The sequence below is a fragment of the Octodon degus genome, unplaced genomic scaffold, assembly GCF_000260255.1.
Source record: "Octodon degus isolate 3935 unplaced genomic scaffold, OctDeg1.0 scaffold00176, whole genome shotgun sequence".
NCBI classification, from domain to species: Eukaryota; Metazoa; Chordata; class Mammalia; order Rodentia; family Octodontidae; genus Octodon; species Octodon degus.
In genome coordinates this window covers 2,549,329-2,565,390 of record NW_004524752.1, presented here as the reverse complement: position 1 = coordinate 2,565,390, position 16,062 = coordinate 2,549,329, and the positions used below count along the sequence as shown (strand labels likewise).

The window sequence follows — 16,062 nt, the reverse complement described above, 5'->3', positions numbered from 1 at the left end:
GGATTTCCCTTCTTTCTCATCTTTCCAATTTTGTCTGACGAAAGAATAAACATTTTAGCTTCCTAGATAATATTACAGGGTCATTTGATCTGAGCACTAGGATTTCATGAAACTTTCTTTGTAACGGCAGTGCTATTGTGCACATTTTGCTTCTGCATGTTTTCTACAAGACAGCCATGTTTAATACTGTGAAATATGATCTGTCTCCTCTCCCCACCTTCTAGAACAGTGATAAATTTCAGAGCACGCTTGGCAGAATTGGATTATATTATGCACAGTATACATGTTCATCACCAAAACTGTACTTCTCAGAATGTATGCATGTAGAATGAATTGCTGACACTTCAAAATCCCAGATCCTCACGACTGATTTTATTAGCCAATGCATACCAAAGATGACTGGTGAAAGAAGTATTATTTCTGCAGCTTTCTTTCATCCTTGAAGCCCTGTCCTATATTAGAATGGTTTCCCAGGGCTTTGATTAAGCCTTGCTAGCTATGTGCCGCTGCAGCACCAAAGAAACGGCTTTGCAGCCTGTCACCTCTTCTGGCACACAGCCATCTTGGTCCCGGAGAGCTGGGTCAGCACCAGACTGGAGAAGCAACTCCACAATGTCCAAAAACTCACAGGCAGCAGCTGTAAGGAAAATTGACACATAAAAATAAGTTTACTATAAGACAAAGAAAATGCTCCATTAAGAAAGGCAAGTGCTGGTGAATACTGCACAGTGAACAATTTTATAAAGACTGAAGGATGATTAGGTTCTGTAAGGAGAACTGTGCATGATGCTGGATTCTTTCTTTTTTTTTTTTTAAAGGGTCCATTTTCATTCACTAAATAATCAATTAAGTACATATGGAATCATTTATTATACACACTATACAATAAGACATATTTTGTCATAACTGACAAATAAAGAGAAACAATACCAATATGTCCCCCAAAATATAAAACATTTGGTAATCTACTGAAAGGTAACTAGAATGACTATTTAGCTTTACTCAGCAGGCTGTTGTAAAAAGAAACAGATTCATTTTGTTTCAACAGCAGAAATGAGATCTATAGGAGGGAATCTACCAAAGACAGCATTTCTCCAGGATAATCCCATAGAACACTGATTCCCCCAAGGTACATCTCAATAGAATTCCATGTTCATTTAAATCCAAGAAAAGCAGCAGTATTTCACAGTCCAGGGCAGTGCCTATCCAGAAAGCATAGTATAATACCTGCAGAAGTACCAAGGACCATTAGAATCAGGTGAACCTTAGTCATGGATCCCATATTTGCAGAACAAAGCCTAGGAAAATAAACTTTACCTTTCTTTCTTTTTTTTTTCTGTATTTAGTACAGGGTCTACTGGGTCTCACTACACAGATCGCACTCGTAGTGATCCTCCTGTTTTCAGCCTCCCAAGGGCTGGGATTATAGGCATGGACCACCAAGCCCAGTCTTAATTGCTGTCTCAGTGTGCACTGGGGGCGGGGCTGGCACAGCACACCTGGGATTGAACCCAGGCCAGTGCTGCGCTCTGCCTAAACAGGAGCTTTAGTCCACTGAGATATCTGGCCGGCCCCCAAAATTTACCTTTTTGATTGCCTAAAAGACACACACAGACAATTTTTTTGCTTTACCACCCACCCTATTCTTTAAGGATAAAGTGAAGACAAATAATAAAAGATACAGTAAGTATCTATTTTACTTTCATCTACATTTCAGAATGACAGGCATGCAGACCATATCCAAATGCTAAAAGCTTTTAAGTGTCAAAGAAAACATTATGCTTTGTCTTTGGGCAGAGGTATATGTCCCAGAGAGTTGGGTCAGCACTAGACTGGAGCAGCAGCTCCACAACATCCAGAAAGTCACAGACCTTTAACTAAAATTTATAAATTTTAAAATTTATAAACTGAGCCCAGCCTGTGCAATACAGCAACTTAGTGAGACTTTGTTTCAAAATAAAAAGCATGTGGATCAGTGAGAAGGCCCTGGATTCAACCCCTAGTACTGCAATAAGTAAGTGAGTAAATAAATGGATAAATAAGTTGTAAATGTAAAAAAGAAAAAAATGTACTGGCAAATAAAACACCCTCTATTGAATTAAAAAAAAATGGCACTAATGGATGCTACAGATAAGTCTAAATCATTGGGTGGAGAGGCCTATAGATAATAAAACTTCTTATAATGCTATCATGTTACATGGTTTAGCCCCAGGATATACAAACAGATCAACAAAGAGCCATCTATTTTGCATATATATATATATATATATATATATATATATATACTTGATTTATGGCAAAACTGACAACACAGGTTTAATAATCGGATGAGAGCAATCATATTAGTAACCTGAGAAATAAAAATTAAAATCAAGCAGTAACATTTCATACTTACTAGATTTATAAAAACTAAAAACTATGACAACACTAAGCACTGAGGAGCACCAGAACAAGGGAACTAACTTCCCTTTAGATTTGTCAACATATATATTGGGGTAGCTACATTGGATGAAAATTTGGCATTGTAGGTTACAGAAAGCATTTACGATTATAACATCCCTTTGAGAATCTTTTATATCTTTTTTGGTGGTACTAGATGAACCCCGAGTCTCACATATGTTAGGCACATGTTCTACCTCTACCACTGAGCTACATCTCAACTCATCTCTTACATTAAGAATTTAAAATTGACTCCCAAAATAATTTTAATCAAAATTTTTATTTTAAGTTTCTGAAGAGTTTAACCATGAATCACTGTATATTAAATTAGACTCACATGGAGGAACATCCTCTTGTAAGAAAGAAGAAAGCTAAGGGTACATTTCCTAGTATCAAGTAGCTGTGAGAAGGGATCGATCCTGTAAAGAATCTGCTACATAACAACTATATTTTGAGCAGTAACCACTTAGCCTTTATACCACAGCTCTCACATCATGGTGAGGAACACTTAGTTAAATTTTAAATTTGGACGTTTTTAGTAGTATCGGAAGAACAAACTCCCCAGGGTATAAATTCGTATTTTAATAAAATAACCAACATAATCTATCACACCATACTTAGTGCAAATTTAACCCAATACTTAATATCAGGGCTAAGTGGATGTGTGCTATCACTGAAAATTCAAATGATGGCTTGTCCAGGCAAAGGGGCATTGATTTTATGTATGCTGTATGATGAAATCCCAGTGAGATATGATAAAACCATGGGTACCAACCCAGTAACAGAGCTTAAAATTTTAAATTCTACATCTAGAAGACTATAGCCAACCAAGTAAGAAAATGCTACTGGGCAATTTGCTGACTTGGCAGATGTGACTGTAATTTTAGCTCAAGTGTAACTATAAATAAGTTTTAAATTTGGAATTTAAGAGTTCCAAGGCAGTACTACTTCAGAGTAAGGAATGTGGTATCCATATAAACAAAATTTTAATAACAAGTCCAGACTTAATGCAAAGATATATACAATCAGGAAATTATAGCAGAGGGAAAAAAAAGGAAACAAGACTGACTTAAAGGAAAGGGGTCCTTCCTTTGCAGACAGCTGAATTTATTGTCACAGTACACCTGCAGTGTCTGTGGGAGAATGGCATATATAAGATGCTCAATAAATAGCTGTTGAAGAAATACACTTGGTACCCCATTAGATGGTGAGCTACTTGGCCATCTGATCATCGTCCTCCCTCCCTCTTTCCTTTCCCTCCTTCCTTCCTCACTCCTTCCTTCGTTTTTTTTTCCTTTGTTTCTCTCACTCCCTGTCTTTCTTTTCTCTTTTCTTCTATTCTCCTCTCCATGTAGCACAAATGCTGAGAACTTAGAATTTGTTTAAATTTGAGTAATTGATTTCCACGCCCTTAGCTTTTTCAGTAAAGTAAATTTGTAGAGAAGAGTCATCTTTCGAAGTGTGTAAGCTGCCTACCCCTTCAGACTAAAGGGAAAGATGAGAGAAGGACAAGGAGAGTGCTAATATTTTACGAAGTTAATGAAGGGGTATACTGGTGCCCATAATGTGCTGGGAAACACAAAAACACTCACAGGCCCATCCTGGAAAAGCTTGAGCAAGACTATAGGGACTAGAACTGTTGCTGAATTTATGGTACTCTGGGAGCCTCTATTTGTCAAGTGCCATAGAGGCAGCCCTGACACCGGCACAGGTGAAGATGAATTTTCATTCAGAGCAGTGAGCCTTCTGACTCCATTAATCCTCAGGGTTTTGATGATGAATTTCTTTCTTTTTTATTTTATTTATTTTCACTCTAATGTCTCCTCCCACTGCCCTGTAACAGCATGGAAGGAATAGAGCAGATGGTGCTTTGCGTGGAAGACTGAGGGCTCATGAGGATACAAAGCCTGCCCACTTTGCAATCACATGACTACACGTGCAAGGAAAAGCCTTGATTTCCCCAGGGAGACACACATGCAATGATATTAGTATTCCCAGCGGAGGAAGAGGAGGGGAAGGCTAACAGGTCATTTGTAAGGAAGACCACAATTATACTGATATACTCTTCAGCAAAGACCATGTTTAATCACAAAAATAATAAGATGAGCAGTATCTGAAGACTCAAAACACTCAGATAAAATATAGGCAAACAAGGATTTTAATATGCTGCTAGACAAAGAGCATTCAGGATGAACTAAGGAGGGCATACAGTAGTAGAATACTGGCCTCTAGTTAACCTGTGATTGGCTCTGACCCAGTTTTAATCGGAAGAAGCCAGGATTTACAACCTGCTTAAAGATGGAGTTTGACAACTGCTATAATCACAAGAGCTGTCAACACAAGGACAGCTGTCAAGCTGGATAGTAATTCATAAAAAATAATAGCTAAGCCCCCAAAGACCTCCCTAATACTGTCTGCATTCAATGGATTTAACCATACTTACAGTTTTATAAAAGTTTCAAAAATAGGTTAAGGGTACTTCAATAAAATAAAATCTATAATAGCTACTGAAAACTTACTAAATAAAAGGATAACTAATATTAAGGGATTAAATAAATGAAATATGCGTAGAGGATTCTCTGGAATATAATAAGTACTTAATAAATGATAACTACAGTAGTACTATTAGATACAAGACTGTTTTAACCACCTCAAAAACTGGCAAAAGCCCAGCGATATAATATATAAATTGAAAATGAATCACTCTAAAAGTAATTAAACTTAAAATATTTTTACATAACATTTCTGAATGTTTTATATATTTGTAATGTCAGACCTCTGACATGATATAATAATATAAAAGCACACACAGAGATACACGCGTTTACTTATAGGCTTGAAAAGTATTCTTTAAAATAAAGGATTTTCCTCTATTTTACTTCTATAAAACATTATTTTCCACATGATATTGTGTATTTTAAGAGAATTCAGAACTACAGTTACTTATGAAGTTATGAAAAGGAGTGGGTGTGCAAGCAGAAGCCCTGCCACGTACCTTGGCTCTGCCAGCCACAGCCTGAACAGCCCTATCAGGGCCACACCACCATCCCCCTAGCCTGCAGCCTGCATCTACAGCAGGGAAAAATAATATCCAGGTTCAGGTATCTGTTGGAAGGATTATCAAAAGAGAACAGTAGGGGCTGGTGAGATGGCTCAGTGGTCTAAAGCACCTACTTAGAACAAGCTTAGCAAAGCACAGGGACCGCGGTTCAATCCCCCAGCACCACATGCCAGCCAGCCCCGCCCCCAGGTGGGCTGAGCTGGCCACACACACATAAATAAATAAAATTAAAATAAAAAGACTCTGTACCAAATAAATAAATAAATGATTTAAAAAAAAAAAAAAGAGAACAGTAATAGCACCACCTTATCTCTGTCTAACGTAGGATACTTCTGTGTATAAACTTTTTATTAGCTTTAATAAACTATTTTGTATTTATATTTATAAACAAACTTTTTATTTATAAAATACATACAAGAGTACAAAAGTCACATATATAAATTCTCCATGTTACTAGTACCTAGATGATCAAGAATAGGATCATTATTAGAATATCAGAAACACCCTTGCAAGATAACCCCCTCCAGTTGGAACCTGCCCACTTCCTCCAAAGTAATCATTATCCTATCTACTATCTACTAATGCTATGGTCATTCATTCATTCATTCATTCATTCATTCATTCATTCATTCGTATTTTTGGAGTAGTGCAGATTGAACCTAGAATTTTTGCACTAAGCTACAATCCTCAGCCCTTTTTTCATTTTGAGACAGTCTTGCTAATTTGCTTTGAGTGAGCTTGAATTTGCAATCCGTTTGCTTTAGCCTCCCAGAAAGCTGAGACTACAGGTGTGCATCAGCATGTTCAGCTCCTCTGTTCATATAAGGGAAGCATCTTGTATGTACTCTTTTGTGTCCAGCTACTGAGCTTCCCAGTGTGTTTGTGAGATTATTCCAAGTAGCTGCCTATGGTTGTATTTCATTTTCACTGCTATATGATGTTTCACTAGATGAATACTTTAGGTTATTGTGATCAGATTTCATAATTATTGAATATGAATATCTCAATGTTATCACTTCAGGAAATAATCAGTAGATATAATCCACGTTTTGATTATTTTTTTCTGTAATGCCTATTCAAAATGCTGAACTTTCTTACTCCACTCAACTTCTGTATTACATTTGTCATTTATTTGTCTACCTTTTTTGTGATTTCTTTAGAAATTGCTTGATTTTTTTTTCTTTTAAATTTGGTACAGGGTCTCACTATGCAGCACAGACTCCAAGTGATCCTCCTGTTTCAGCCTCCTCAGTACTGCAATTACTGGTGTGCCCTACCACACCCGGTCTTGGTAGCCAGCTTGGCACACCCAGGATGGGATCTGCATGGCATATGGTACCTGGGATTGAACCCAGGTCCTTGAACTTGCCTAGGCAGGCACTTAGACTGCTGAGCTATCTCTGTGGCCCTTGATTTTTTTTAAATTTATGTATTTGTATAGGGTCTCACTACACAGATCAGACTCAGTGATCCTCCTGTTTTCAGCCTCCCCAGCAATGGGATTATAGGCATGTGCCACCATGTTCAGACTCTGTCGGGCTCAGTGTGTCTGTGGGGAGGGGCCAGCATGGCATATAGTCAGAGGATAGAACCCGGTCCCTGCTTTGATATGTTTTGTTTTCTTCTCTTTTTTTCTTTCCTTTCCTTTCCCTTTCCCTTTCCCTTTCTCTTTTCCTTTTTCCTTTCCTTCTTTTCTTTCTTGATTTGTTTTCTAACCATTGCCAGTTCTACATTTTAACCTATCAGTCATAAAATTTCCATATTTTTTCATTTATTGAAGTTATATTCAGTTTCCCCCGTCCTTTTTTTTTTTTTTTTTTGGAGGAACCGGGGATTGAACTCAGGACCTTGTGCTTGTTAGGGAAGCGCTAATTCTACTGAGCCATCTCCCTGGCCCCCTTATAATGGCAGAAGGTTGTTTTTGGTTTTTTTGGCTGGCTCCGAATGACTTCAGGGCAGGTTTGGCTGGCTTGAGTTCTGGGGATCAAACCACAGCAACCTGAGCCTGACTGCTTTGTTGAAGCAGCCACTTAAAGAACTGAACTAAGGGGCAGGCCCCCCTATTCGGTTCTCTTTTAACTTTTTCTGTTCTTTTATGGAGTATCTTGTTCTTGTTGATTCCTTGCTTATTAGTATATAGAACATCTATTGATTTTTGTGCATTTATTTTGTATTCTGCCATTTTGCTGAGTTTATCAGATTTTAAAGTCTTCTGGATGGGTTTTTAGGATCTTTTAAGTAAAAGATCATCATCTATTAGTAGGGCTAATTTGATTTCTTCCTTTCCTATTTGTATCTCTTTTATCCCACCTCCCACTCCCCCTTTTGGTTGTCTTGAGACAGGGTTTCTTTGTGCAGTTCAGGCTGGCCTTGAGCTCACTTTGTAGCCCAGGCTGGTTTTGAACTACAACAATCCTCCAGCCCCAGCCTCCGTGTACTGAGATTATGGGCAAATGCCACCATGCCTGGCCTACTATTTTCTCTTCCTTAGTTGCTCTGGCTAAAATTTTAAGTGCTATCTTGGGGAGAAAGGTAGTGAGACTGAATGCCCTTGTCTGTTCCTGATTTTATTTTTTTGTGGTACTAGGGATTGAATTTAGGACCTATGTGCTGAGCTATCTCCCCGGCCCTGTTCCTGATTTTAGAAGAAATACTTCCATGATCTTTCCCCATTCAGTATGCTGCTGGCTGTGGGCTTGTTATGCACAGCTTTAATTATATTGCAATAAGGTCCTTTTGTACCTCCTGACAAATATTAGTGGTGCTAATTTTTCTTTTTTTTTCCCCCATAATTTTATTGAGAAACAAATAGCAATGAGACAGTTTCAAACCAAATTGGTAGGACAGTTTCAATAATTGACACATTGCACACATTCTTCCTAGTGGTTAACTGCTGTACAAGATGCGGACATGATATCCTATTTACAAACACTATTAGAACAAATGCTAATTTTTCTTGTTTGCTCTTTGGGGCTTCTCAGTTGTGAACTGACTGCCCAAATTTTTTCACTCCATTTTTCTATTGGATCGTCTTTGCTACTGACAGGGTAGATGTGTTTTATATAATCTGAGTACTAACCTGATATGTTTTTTACATTTTATATATCTTCTCTTGACTTGTAGATTGTATTTTACCTTGCTTATACTATTTTATTTTACTGAAGCTTAAGATTTTCTGCTGGGCTTGGTGGTGTGTACCCGTAATCCTAGCACTCAAGAGGCCGAGGTAGGACGACTGTTGAGTGCAAGACCAGCTTGGGCTACAGAGTTAAGTTCAAAGGTAGCCTGGACTACACAGAGATCTTGTCTCAAAAAACAAAAGGAAACAAAACCTTCATGTGGTCAAGTTAGCATAGTTTAAAGTATAGTAGTACCTAGTACCTTGGTACACAAAAGTTTGTTCTATAAACCAGGTGTGGTGATGCACACTTGTAAGGAGGCTGTATTAACTTATTATGTTCTCATAACAAATTTTTGAAGTTAGTACCTTATTACATCAGGAGAAAAATGAAATACAGTGAGTTAAATATGTCCAAAGTCAGTAGGAAAATGGAATTTGAACACAAAAGTCTTACTTTATTTATTTTTTTTGCGGAGCCAGGGATTGAACTCAGACCCTTGTGCTTGCCAGGCAAGCGCTTATTCTACTGAGCCATCTCTCTGGCCCAAAAGCCTTACTTTAAATAAGTACAAAACCTTAATTACTTTCCTGTACTGCTTTGTAGAATGAGTACTGAATTGTTTCAAAAGTTTTGATTTCACTGTATGGTGTTTCACCTAACTTGCAAATGTGGAAAACTACATTAATAAATTAAAAAATTTAATTACATTAATAAATTTAAAAATGCTACATCAAAACAAATGTATGCTTATAATCCCAGCACTTGGGAGGCTGAGGCAGTAGGATCTTTGTGAGTTTGAGGCCAGTCTGGGATACACAGTTGAGTTCAATACCAGTTTAAAGTATACAGTGAGACCCTGTCTCAAAAAAAAAAAAAAAAAAAAAAGTTATACCATCCTTGAATTCCTTGAATAAGCCTAATCATTATGACATATTTTTCTTTTTAAAATACACTGATAGGGGCTGGTGAGATGGCTCAGTGGTCTAAGGCACCTACTTGGAACAAGCTTGGCAAAGCAGAGGGACTGCTGTTCAATCCCCCAGCACCACATGCCAGCCAGCACTGCCCCCTGGTGGGCTGAGCTGGCCACACACACACACACACACACACACACACACACACTAAATTAAAAAAAAATGTTTAAAAAAAAATACACTGATAGATTTAATTTGCTAATGTTTTCCAGAGAAGTTTTGCATCTGTATTCAAAGTGAAATTGATTCACAATTTCCTTTTTTTCCTGCTGGTTGAAGTTGCCAGGTTATACTAAATAAATTCATAAATAAGTTGGGATAGATCTTTCTTTCTTTCTTTCTTTCTTTCTTTCTTTCTTTCTTTCTTACCTACTTACTTTCTTTTTCTTTCTTTCTTAAATGTATTTAGTACAGGGTCTACAGGGTCTCACTACACAGATCAGACTCGTAGTGATTCTCTTGTTTTCAGCCTCCCAAGCACTGGGATTACAGGTGCGCACCACCATGCCCAGTCTCAATTGCCATCTCAGCAAGCTCCAGGGTGCGGCCAGCATGGCATGCCGGGGATCAAACCCTGGCTATTGCGCTCTGCCTAAGCAAGCACTTTAGTCTGCTGAGCTATCTGGCCAGCCCTGGTAGATATTCATTAACATTTCAATTTCCTTAACAAGCTGATTTATATGGGTAGTATGAGATAGTCCAATGCTTTAAACTCCTAGATAACCCACTGGAGTATCTGATATCCAAATAAATGCTAAGCAGTGGACAAATATGTCCCAGAGAATCTGCACCACTGTTACTGAATAGCAGATTGGGACTACTGAGACTAGCAAGATGGCCTAATGTATTCCTTCCCAAAATGTCTGAGCGTGGTTCATCCTTAATCTGGCTAAACTATTGACAACTACTTATAATTCAACCATATTCACCAACAGAATCTCTGAATATATTTAACATACTTTCCACTATGAAACAGACAAATATGACTTTTTTTTTAAAGCTACTCTTTTTTATTTTTTTAATTTTATTTATTTATGTGTGTGTGTGTGTGTGTGTGGCCAGCTCAGCCCACCAGGGGGCGGGGCTGGCTGGCATGTGGTGCTGGGGGATTGAACTGTATTCCGTGTGCTTTGCCAAGCTTGTTCCAAGAAGGTGCTTCAGACCACTGAGCCATCTCACCAGCCCCAAATATGACTTTTATTTTACTAATAATTTTTTTTTAAATGTATTTAGCTGTTGGCCGGAGAGATACCTCAGTACAATAAGCACTTGTCTGGCAAGTGCAAAGGCCTAAATTTAATCCCCAATTCCTCAAAAACAACAACAACAACAACAAAAGATTTGGTTGTTGCAGGCCCTCACTATGCACAGCTTGGACTTGTGATGATCCTCCTGCTTTCAGCCTCCCCAGTGCTGGGATTACAGGCATGTGCCATTATGTCCAGACTCTGACCAGCTCAGCCTGCCCTGGGTGTGGGGCTGGAGTGGCATGTGGTACCAAGTATTGAACTGTGGTCCCTGCGCTTTTGCCTAAGCAGATACTTTAGTCTGCTGAGCTCTCTCACCGGCCCAATAATTTCTAATAGGTCTCTAAGAGCCATACTATTATTTTTGCTCTATTTTACAGATTACTCATGTAAAAATTACTTAGCTACACTGATCAGTTAGTAGCAGATATGAGCTAAAACTCAAATTTGTTTACCTTTAATTATAGTGTCTCCCCTTATCTTCTGGAGAATACATCCCAAGACTTCAGTGGCTTCTTGGAATCTGAGATAATATCAAATCTATATACAACTATATTTTTCATATATATATATATATGCTACAAATATATACGCACTTATGGTAAAGTATATGTTAGGCACAGGAGGAGATTAACAGCAATAATTAGTAATAACAATTATTACAATACATTAAATAAAATACAAGTTATATGAATGTGGTCTCTCTTAAAAATATATTATTGCATTATGCTCACCTTTGTTCTCATGTTAAGATAACACCACACCTATGTGATGAGATGGAGGGAGATGGATGATGCAGGCATGTGATACAGTGTTTAGATACTACCAAAAGGTTACTTGAACACAAGCACAATAAGCAGCTTCTGCTAAATGAAATGGCTAGTAAGTGACTAACACATGGGACAGGTACTATATGTAGCATGTGTAGATGGAACAAAGAGGTAATTCAGGATGGCATGAGATTTTATCATACTAAGAGCAGTACACAATTTAAAATTTACTCATTATTTGCTTATGGAAATTTCAGAATATTTAATATTTTTGGACCACAGTAGACTGTCATAACTGAAACTGTGGAAAGCAAAATTACACTTAGGGGGCCTCCTGCACATCAAGAAAATGTTTCTCATTGAGAAATGCTAGAATCTCAGTGACACTGATCAGCATCTTAGATGCCATTGGTCATACCAAGAGTGAAATACTGAAGTGTCAACAGGAGCTGGAGGTGTCACTTTCCTGAAAGTGCTAATACTTAGTGCAGAACACAGAAATGCTTATTTTACTACTCATGTGCCCATAAGAACTTTAATACATCTCCAACTTTATAGATTAATTTGTTAGATTAATAACCAAAAGTTAATTTGTTAGCTACTAGATACTTTTATAAGAACTACATAGGGTTGAACAAAGTTGAAACAAATAGAAAAAAAGTTCAAATATGATCATTAAATAATTTTGAAACATCTTACCATAGTGAAGAGCTGTTTGACCTTCATTGTCCTATAAAAACAAATAATACATTTTAGAAGTCTAAGTAGTCATAGAAGTATGAAAGTATACAAACTAACAAGTATTATCTACTTAAGATTTCATAAATTTATCAGATATCGAGAAAAAGGCAATAATTTCTTTGAGAATCATAGCAACCTGTGAACAAGCTATCTCTCTTGGAAGATAGGAGGAATGTTAACTAGTACACTACAGCAGCTACCGAAGAGTGAGGACAGTCAGACGTGTAGGTAGTAAACCAAAGTGTATGAATCTCTTAACATATGGAAGTTTGGTTATCTAACTAGTGGCAGAAAAAATGACAGTATATCATTCATCTTGGAGTGTCAGCATATTTATTTTCAAGCTTACTCCAATCTAAAAAATCTGTGATTTATAATAAGAGTTAGTAGCTTTTAATGAGCTTTTGAAAGATACATATTCCAGTATAATGGTATTAGATTTCCTAACTAGATTAAATACCATAAAGATGGGAGGTTTCAAAGCTTGAAAAATTCTAGAAGCCAGGAATTCCCACAGGTTACTGAAAAGACTTCCAACACCTCAGATAAAATTTTTTCATTTAAAGCTAAGATATTCTGGCTATATTAATTATAAATACTTTTTAGCAATTCTATCTTTTTAAAGTAGCCAATCACAGCACATGAACAACAAATAATCAGGTAAAAGGTAGAAATAATTTATTCAATGTGTGATTGCATGGCTTCTATTATGTCCTTCATAATGAAGAATAAGTGCTAAACTATTCTTATGAATAAATGAAAGTAGTATTATAATTTAAACCAAACTATTCTTGGGTACCAAATAATTAATTATCTGTCCCACTTCCTAAAAGCAGAATGGGGGATGGGGATTAGTTCCATAACTTTTTGGTTAAGGTTCTCCATTTAATCTCTCAAGAAGAAAAGTAAGAAGTTGCCACAGGGAACCTATCTTTTGGTTTTTACAGACAGTAAGAAAAAAGCCAAGATAAGTAGTAGGAAGAAGGTCAATCCTTAAGGGCTTTCAGCACCTAGAAAGCTTAGCAGGGATGACAGCTGGTAGGGACAGAGAATAACCTTGAGTTTTTTTTTTTTTTTTTTTTTTTTTTTCTCCTACTAGGGAATGGGGATTCTGACTGGATTTAGAGGTCAGGAGTACATAAATGGGTGAGAAGAGATAGGAAAGAAGTGATTTTGAGGTGTGGATAGGGAGGGTATTGTTGTTTGAATGCCACAGTCGCTGTATTTGGGAACTTTATCAAGCATTCTAAGGATAATAAACTCTAATGCTAATCTACAATGGTATTCACATCACTGTTATAACCTATCTCTGGGAGTGAGATGCTCAGCCCAATCTTTTTTAAGGGTGCTTTTTGACTTGTGTTAATATGCTTCTAAGTGGAGGAAATTAAGAATGCTGGAAATATGAGGTGATGGACATTAATTAGCTTGGTTGTAGAAACATTTACAACATATATGTATCTAAGAACATATCTTAAATATATATGATTTTGTCAATTATACTCAATAAAAAACTTTAAAGAGTAAAAGATGGAAAATAGCACTAAAAACTCAGAAATCATAAGTTATCATTTTTTGCCTACTTTAAAATTTTTTTTATTGGTACATACTTGTAGTATATAATGACTACATTTATCATGGGGAACTGGCACATGTACATGACATTTCTTAATGCTTGTTCTTTAATCCTCTTCCTCCCCTTCTCTGCATCTCTTGGACCCTGGAGATGTATATACACTTCAGGAAAACTAGTATGATGTCTTTTTTTTTTTCTCTTTTCAACAGACAGTGTTACCCTTCTATGGGGAACCCTACAGGATGTCATATATTGTGGAAAACCCACTATACTGGTGGCCCTTAAAGAAATTGAAAATGCATGTGTAGCAATCTCAATGACCACTTATGAAAGCAGCAGTTCACCATACTAACAAATGTGTAGAAATAATGGCCATACTTTGAGCACCCCCTGTAATTGCAGAGGCCAAAAGTAACTTACATTAACCTCACTGTGTCTCAATAAATTTAGTATTAAAATAGTTGTACAAATTTTTCTTTTCTTGAAGTGTGTACACATTTTTTGGGCAGACTGTGTATGTATATATAAAAATCTTTATACTTGTTTGTAGTATGTGATAATCACATTCCTCATAGGACAGTGATGCTGACCTTTTCTTTTTTTTCGCGGAACCGGGGATTGAACTCAGGCCCTTGCGCTTGCCAGGGAAGCGCTTATTCCACTGAGCCATCTCCCCGGCCCCTAATGCTGACTCTTTTCGAGCTTTCAATATTACAAACAGCCCGCTATGGTGCATGTGCCATAGGCTCCACAACTGTCAGAGGGACTTGGGGTATGTACATAGCATTTTACCTTCCCACTTAAATCTCATTCCCCCTCCCATCTCTCAGTTCCCTTACAACATACCAAAGATCAACCTTTCATTTTACATTTTATGCATTGTGTTTTTTATATGAGAAACCATGCTATATTTAAGCCTGTGTTTCTAATTTATTTCACCTAACATTATAATCTCCAGTTCCACCCATTTCCCTACAAAGGATTCAAGATGATTTTACTTTATAGCAAAGTAGTACTCTACTGTGTATACGTACCATGTTTTCTTTATTCACTATTCCTGAACATACAGGCTATTTCTAAGACTTAGCTATTATGAATGGTGCTGCTATAAACATGTGCATGTACATATCACTGTAATATGGTGTCTTCAACTCTTTTGGAAAGAAGCCAAGAGTGGAACTAGCTGGGTCAAATGGAAAATCTATTTCTAGTTTTTTGAAGAATCACCATACTGATTTCCATAGTAGTTGTACAAGTTTACACTCTCACTAATAATAAAGAAGTGTTCCTTTCCCTGCTCCATTATTATTATTATTATTATTATTATTATTATTATTACTACTATATCATTATTATTTGGCAGAACCAGGGATTGAACTCAGGCCCTTGTGCTTGCCAGGCAAGCACTTATTCTACTGAGCTATCTCCCCGGCCCCTTTTATTATTATTTGATTTCTTGAAGATAGACATTCTTTCTGGAATGATATGGAATCTCAGTGTTATTTTAATTTGTATTTTTCACATGGCCAGTGATGTTAAATATCTTCTTTCATGCATTTATTGGGCATTTGTACTTCTAAGAAGTGTCCATTCATTTGAGACATTTTTTAAATTAGGTTTTTAAATTTCGGGGGGATCTAATTTTTTTGAATTCTTTATATATTCTAGATACTAGTCCTTTGTTTGATGAGTAGCCTGCAATTTTTTCACCCATTCTATAGGCTGTCTCTTCACTCTGTTCATGGTTTCCTTTGCTGTGTGGAAGCTTTTTGACTTGATGTGATTCCACCTGTTGATTCTTGGTATTATTTCTTGTGCAAACAGTATTTCATTTTAGTCTTTGTAGGTATCTATGTCTTTAAGAGTTTTACTTATTTTGTTGTGCAGCAGATTGTTTCTGTTGTAACATTTAGCTCTTTGGTCCTTTTGATTTTAGTTTAGTGCAAGGTGATTAAGGGTGTATCACCTGTACAAAGTAACCTGGATAAGATATGAGCAATAGAAAGAGCTGTGCTTGTCTCTTGCTGCTCTGCTACCTTTTGCCTATCACGAACTGTTTCTCTTTTGTGATGCCTCTGCCATGCACTCTGCCTTGGAGCCACTGATTATTGACTGAAATTTCTACAAACTGT

At 37.0% G+C, this 16,062-nt stretch overlaps 1 protein-coding gene across 1 annotated transcript in view; it reads right to left on the bottom strand.

Annotated features, from left to right (window-relative positions):
• Positions 1-350: 350 nt before the first annotated feature.
• The window catches only part of Acbd6 (acyl-CoA binding domain containing 6), a 203,583-nt gene continuing 187,871 nt past the window's right edge, over positions 351-16,062 (bottom strand). The window contains exons 7-8 of the mRNA XM_023703621.1: positions 12,313-12,343; positions 351-637 (exon numbers count right to left, since the gene is read on the bottom strand). Of these exons, the coding sequence (XP_023559389.1) occupies positions 483-637; positions 12,313-12,343 (186 nt within the window). The 3' untranslated portion in view covers positions 351-482. The remainder of the gene's footprint in view (positions 638-12,312; positions 12,344-16,062) is intronic.